The sequence below is a fragment of the Lathyrus oleraceus genome, chromosome 6 (genome assembly GCF_024323335.1).
Source record: "Lathyrus oleraceus cultivar Zhongwan6 chromosome 6, CAAS_Psat_ZW6_1.0, whole genome shotgun sequence".
Classification (NCBI taxonomy): Eukaryota; Viridiplantae; Streptophyta; class Magnoliopsida; order Fabales; family Fabaceae; genus Lathyrus; species Lathyrus oleraceus.
Window position 1 is genome coordinate 239,001,971 of NC_066584.1, and position 6,122 is coordinate 239,008,092.

General features: G+C 34.4%; 1 protein-coding gene across 2 annotated transcripts; it reads right to left on the reverse strand.

Moving 5' to 3' along the window:
* Positions 1–930: 930 nt before the first annotated feature.
* LOC127092775 (phosphatidylinositol 4-phosphate 5-kinase 5) lies at positions 931–3,892 on the reverse strand. Of its 2 annotated transcripts, XM_051031667.1 has the most exons (7): positions 2,780–3,892; positions 2,596–2,683; positions 2,343–2,510; positions 2,002–2,167; positions 1,805–1,921; positions 1,398–1,722; positions 931–1,295 (listed from the first exon to the last, which is right to left on the reverse strand). In XM_051031667.1, exons 1-7 carry the CDS (start codon positions 3,801–3,803, stop codon positions 931–933), a joined length of 2,253 nt encoding a protein of 750 aa, XP_050887624.1. In that variant the 5' UTR covers positions 3,804–3,892. The 2 variants fall into 2 exon arrangements, with proteins under 2 accessions (XP_050887624.1, XP_050887623.1); XM_051031666.1 differs by having other exon boundaries at positions 2,596–3,892.
* Positions 3,893–6,122: the final 2,230 nt, after the last annotated feature.

The window sequence follows — 6,122 nt, forward strand, 5'->3', positions numbered from 1 at the left end:
CCTTGAAATGCTTCACACTAGGCTTTCTTCCACACCAAGCTTCTTCAGGTACTTTTAAATTCAGCTTCTTTGTAGGACATTTATTCAGAATGTAAGCAGTTGTAGTGACTGCTTCACTCCAAAACTTGTGTGGTAGGTTTTTCTGCTTGATCATACTTCTTGCCATATTCAGTAGAGTTTTGTTCCTTCTCTCAGCTAGTCCATTATGTTGAGGTGTATAAGGGGTTCTTACTTCATACACAATGCCTTGATTGATACAAAAGTTTTCAAATTCCTCTGAGGTGTATTCTCTTCCACCATCAGTTCTCAAGATCTTAATAGATTTGTCACTTTTCTTTTTTATTAAGATTTTGAATTTCCAAATATGTTGATCAATTCTTTTAGTGCAGCAATGGCGATGTTATTACAAAATGGTACACACACTTGCATATAGAAAACTTGAAAGAGAAGAAAGAGAGTAATATAGAGATTGTTCTTATTGAAAGTTTCATATTACACACGGTTATTTATATACATTTCATAATTGCTTACAAGGCAAGTTATCCATACATGAATAATCAACTACCAACCAATTTATAACAAGCTTTCTAAAAGCTATTAAAATACTGTTATGGATTATATTTCAACATTTTCTAGTTGCTTAAGCTCGTATTTTAAGAACAAAACAAATAAAATAAAAATAATATGAATATAAACATTGATATTCCATTTCCTAACCCTAAATAATAATATACATCTCTATTAGTGATATACTCAATGAGCCCACTATCTTCCTCCATCGAATGTTAAAATTACATTTTAACTATAAAATTGTTGTTGCTTTCAGCATTTTGTACTCATGTTTACATGTAAACTATACAAGCTCTAACTATACATAGAACAAATTTAATTAAGAACACAAGAACCAAATAAAACATAGCTAGATTTGATTCAAGAGTCTTGCGAAAAAACTTTGAATATGAAGTCACGAAAACGCCTAGAGTATTGTCTTGGATCAACAGCTGATATTGAGGTAGGATCATATTGAATGGACTTATAAGCATGCTCGAGTTTCTTGCTAATGTCATAGTCTTGAAGTATGTCTATAATACCAAAAAATAACACAACCTCGTAATATTCTCCAATCGGTTCTCCTACAAGTTGCAACTCACAATCAATTAATCTTCTTACTGTTCTTTCAACTCGTGCTGGCATGTTCACACCTAATTTTATACTCTCCCATTTAGAAGGATCTAGAAGAAGTTGATCCATGTCCGCTCGTGAAATACGAGGCGTTCCTTCACTCTCCGAATCACCTAAATTTGAAAATCCTAAAACGTTAGAATATCGACTAGTAACAAAAGAGAAAATAAAAAATAATGAATACGACCACGTAGTTATAGGCCCAGAAAAAGTACCTTGTGGAGTATGAGATATTGAAGGAATAAGATCGCCTTCTGACGAGATATCTTTAAAATGAATCCCAACGAGTAAACTATAGTCCATAATTCCCTCTTGCTCAAGAAGCTCACAATCCCTATCAATTTGCTTGCAAAATTCTTGAAACCAAGATTGTTGTAGTCGAAATATGAAACTTAAATCAAGATCTTTAAGAATAGTAGTTTCAGTAATCTCTGACTCGGGCTTAGTTGTTATGCGTCCAAGCGAAGAACCTTTTAAATCAAAGCGTCTATGTATGGTGTACTCAGAACAAAAAAGGTTTCCCATTATGATAAATCGAACCTGAAATCCATAAATTTTATAAATATTTATATTCTTATAAAGTAAATATCAAAAACTACAAAATTGCAAAGAATAATGATACCTTCTTCTGAGAAGGTCCATTTAACTTGACACAATGCAAGCCATAAAACTTTGTGACTAGAGCATTATCAAATGCTCGAAAATGATTGTAATAGGCTGGAAGCATTCTCAAGAGAGCCTGAAAAAAAATCAGCCAAACTGTTATATTAATAAATATTTATATTTGTATTGAGACAAGATAACTAGTATGAAACTCACTTTAGCCTCAGCTTTCTTCATTGTCTTAATCATATAACGATCATCATTGGTTAAGTAAAAGAAGCTTCCACTTTTTCCAGGAGAAGATAGTTCTCTCAGGGCATCATTTCCACATATAGATAACATGTAATCAGCTGCATCCACCTTGAATAGCCTCCTAAGGGTTCTACATTTATCACATAAACATGAATAGATATAATAACTAGATATGAAGCACATACACCAGACACAACACCAGCATTGACACGATAACATTAGTCTTAATCAAAAGTGTCGGTGTTGTGTCGATACAAAGATAGTGACATACATTTTATTAGAGGTGTAGCTGTTATAGAGAGTACCTGAAAACTACTGGGCAATAATCCTTCCACTTGAACTCACTAGATGGATGTGGAGGTGTATACTTTGAACCTTCCGGAGGAAATCTAGTCCAAACTTTCTCTTTGGAATCAAAAGCTGAAGGCTTAAGATCAAAAGATGCTGAGGGGGCAGGTCTTCCAACAGAATGCCTATATGTGCAACATTATGTTATAATGTGAACTAGAAACAAGAACTAATATTTTTAATTATGTTTTTCACATTGGTATATAGTACCTGATTCCCAATTGTAAATTGAGCATGAGCTCATAATTCTTGTGCCCTTTGCATATGGTCTCTCCTTGCCTTTTTGATTTCTTTGGTGCTTTCAAAGTTTGTTTTGGATTAGAACTTTGTATATGTAAACTAAGCAAATCAGTATCATCTTTATTTGGAGTTCCATTACCATTATTACTATTACTATGACTATTATTATTTGAACCTTCCCCATCACTACCCCATAAATGCATTCTATCATTTGGCTTTTCAAGCCCTACACTTACCCTAGCATCCACTGACATTCTTCTTGGCTTAGTATTAGAACCATCGCCACCTCCACCACCACCACCACCTCCTCCTCCCTTTGAAGACCTCCACACCGCGAGTCGCTTTTGCGATGGCAAAATCGATACCTTCTCCCCGGGGCTTATTTGATGTTCACTCAACTCAGTATAAACTTGTTGTGGATCCCAATCAAGATGACCCTCTGATGACCCATCAAATGGATAATATGTTCCACTTTGATCTCTTGGATCTTTACTCCAATTACCTACATAAAAACTTCCATCATTCCATTTGAATGTTCCACTCCCTTTAGGTAAACCATCTTCCCAATAACCATCATACCTATTTCCATTACTCCAAACAAATGAACCTTTACCCCAAATACTCCCATTTCTCCATTCACCAATGTAATACTTCTCATCTTTCCATGCATACTTACCTTGTCCATCTTGCAAGCCTCTTCTCCATTCCCCCTCATACTTATCTCCATTTGAATACACTTTCTCACCATTACCATGTTTCAAATTCATCACCCATTGTCCCTTATAAATGTCCCCATTTGCAGCACTATAAGAACCTATCCCATCCATATAACCACTCTTGAACTCCCCTTCATAACAAGGCCCTGAAGGCCAGGTGAACCTTCCCTTTCCCATTGTTTTTCCATTGAACCATTCTCCAACGTATATACACCCATCTGTCCATAAATATTTCCCTTTCCCATGAGGGAAACTATCTGCCCATTCTCCCTTATAGTAATCTCCATTCGGTAGAACCCTTTCCGCCATGTATACTTCTGTTTCATCTCTGTTATCTTCTTCATCTCCATGTGCTCCATGCGCTGTCCCGAATATGCTATTTGCGCGCTTCTTCGCAACTGCCTGTGTCTTCTTCACCGTAGCTTCCCATGCCTTCATCATACTACTATCTTTACCCATCATTTTGATCTTTTACATTCCCACCAAATGCTTCAAAATATTCATAACAAGATTATTGTATCATTAATGGAATATATAATAACACAAAGTTTTGTTGATGGTTTTTGGATATGAAACCAACACATGCATGTTGGTGTAAGATATTTGCTTCTCATATTCTTGGGGATGGAAAGTTGATGATATTGTTATGAGATGTACATGCACAATATTTCGTTATTAATTCATTAAGGAATTAATTCTGAGAATGAAGAAAAATGTGAAAATTTTCATAACTAGATGTGTTTTTTTCCTTCATGCTTCCATGTTTGAATTGTTTTTTTGGTGAAAGAGGAAGATTCGGTGATGTCCTAGAACCACTAAAAAAACCGTAAGATATGGAGACAAGTGCTAAATCAACGGGTTTGTTTACTATTCTTACAAAGGTCATAACAAATTTATCCATTTAGTGTTTCTTCACTACATGATATCTTTTTTTATTCCATTTTTTTCCTTCAAGTTTTATGTCAAATAATCATTTTAATCATAAATAAAAATAAATTTGTATTTTTTAAATGTTGTTAAGCGGTGTAATAATAATTGTGACTATTTTTAGTCTATACAAAAAGATTACTATATACTTGTTTTTATTTTAAAAAATAATATGGATTATAAATCAATTATTCAAAGTTTGAATTTGTAAGTAGATTTTGAGAAAGACTATGATTTTGGTAGTTGATTTTTTCTTGATTATATGTTGTTTAGATTTGAGTTTAATGATAAGTGGAGAGGTTGGATTCATACTTGTGTGTTTTATGGTAATCTTGCGGTCTTGGTTGATAGTTGTTTTATCCAAAAAATTAGTATTCAAAAGGGCTTGAAACAAGGCGATCCCCTAACCCCTTTTATTTTTCTTTTGGTGGCTGAGGACCTAAGTGGTTTGTTTTTTAGGGATGTGGACATGCAGTCTTTCTCAAGTGTCAGAGTTGGATTCTCTGAGTTAACGATGTACCATCTACATATGCTGATAACACAATTATTCTGGTCGATGCTTCTTTCGAGAATATTTGGTCCATCAAGGCTATTCTCTGTGTTTGAGCTAACTTCAAGACTTCAGATGAATTTTTCCCAAAGCTCTCTCATTAAGATGAATTTTGACCATGTCTTTCTAGACCTAGCTTGTGACTTCCTCCATTGTAAGCAGGAGTCTCTTCCTTTCAAATACCTGGGCCTATCCCGTATAGAATCCACGTGGGAACCTCTAGTTAACCTTATTAATATAAGGCTCATTTATCTTTTTTCGTGGAAGCATAGGTATGTGTCCCAAGCGAGAGAGTGGTTCTCTATAATTATGTTCTTAATGTCATTCATATTTTTTTTATCTTTTTTGAAAATACATGTTAAGGTTTGGAATAAGATAATGAAGATTCAACAGATGTTTATATGGGGAGGTGCGAAAGGAGCAACCAAGATTCCTGGGTTAGATAGACTGATGTGTGTAAGTATAGAAAGTTACGGGGTCTTGGTGTTCATGACCTTCACTTGGTTAATTTGGCCCTATTAGGTAAGTGGAAGTAGAGGTTAGTCTTGGGCATTTCATGTCTTTGGCGTGATATCCTTGTTTCAGATATGGAGTTGCTTAGGGATTACCATTTTACTATATTTTATTATTGTGTTTAGCGGTACATTTGATGGTTTGTCACTGCTTGCATATTGAATTTAGATGATTTTATAGATGGTAACCTCTCATCAGGTGTACCAATAGTGCTTAAGTAATAATTAAAAAGATTGTCTCCGTGAGAATTGTAATTCAAGATGAGAATTTGAGAGGGGGGGGGGGGGGGGGGGGGCGAGGGGTATTGATCTGTTTCCAAAAGAAGAGCGAGAAAACTAAGAGAATGAAATTCAAGATGAGAAAGAAGATTAGGTCTTTTATATCGAATCCCCTTATTTTACCTGTTGATGAACTATTTATTTATTGAGTTTCAATTAAATTATTGTCTCACTGCGAACTACAAGACCACTACACCAAATTCCTTCATGTGCAACTCACTAATTTATACGATAATTCCCTAATTCCTTAGGCCAATTCAGAGTTATATTAGGTGTTATAAGTGCGTTAATTTAAAATCGACGACTTTTAATTACATATTCCTAGTTAATTACAAAGTCAAATAAATTGTCTAGATCAGATAAGTAAACTGTCAGTCCGAAATCTATATGTATCTATATCAATTTGTGCGCTCATAAAGGAACAAAAAACACTAAACTCAAGAACAATTTTAATAAGATAATAATAAGAAAAGTATTCAATAAATTTCAAACAGTCATATGATCCAATAGAGT

What these genes read in the sequence shown, in the direction of transcription:
- LOC127092775 (XM_051031666.1), bottom strand. Translation starts at nt 3,803, where the DNA reads ATGATGGGTAAAGATAGTAGTATGATGAAGGCATGGGAAGCTACGGTG. An exon ending in TATTGCCCAGTAGTTTTCAG is followed by an intron (nt 2,168 to 2,342) that starts GTACTCTCTATA and finishes TGATAAATGTAG; the next exon opens with AACCCTTAGGAGGCTATTCA. An exon ending in ATGGACCTTCTCAGAAGAAG is followed by an intron (nt 1,723 to 1,804) that starts GTATCATTATTC and finishes TATGGATTTCAG; the next exon opens with GTTCGATTTATCATAATGGG.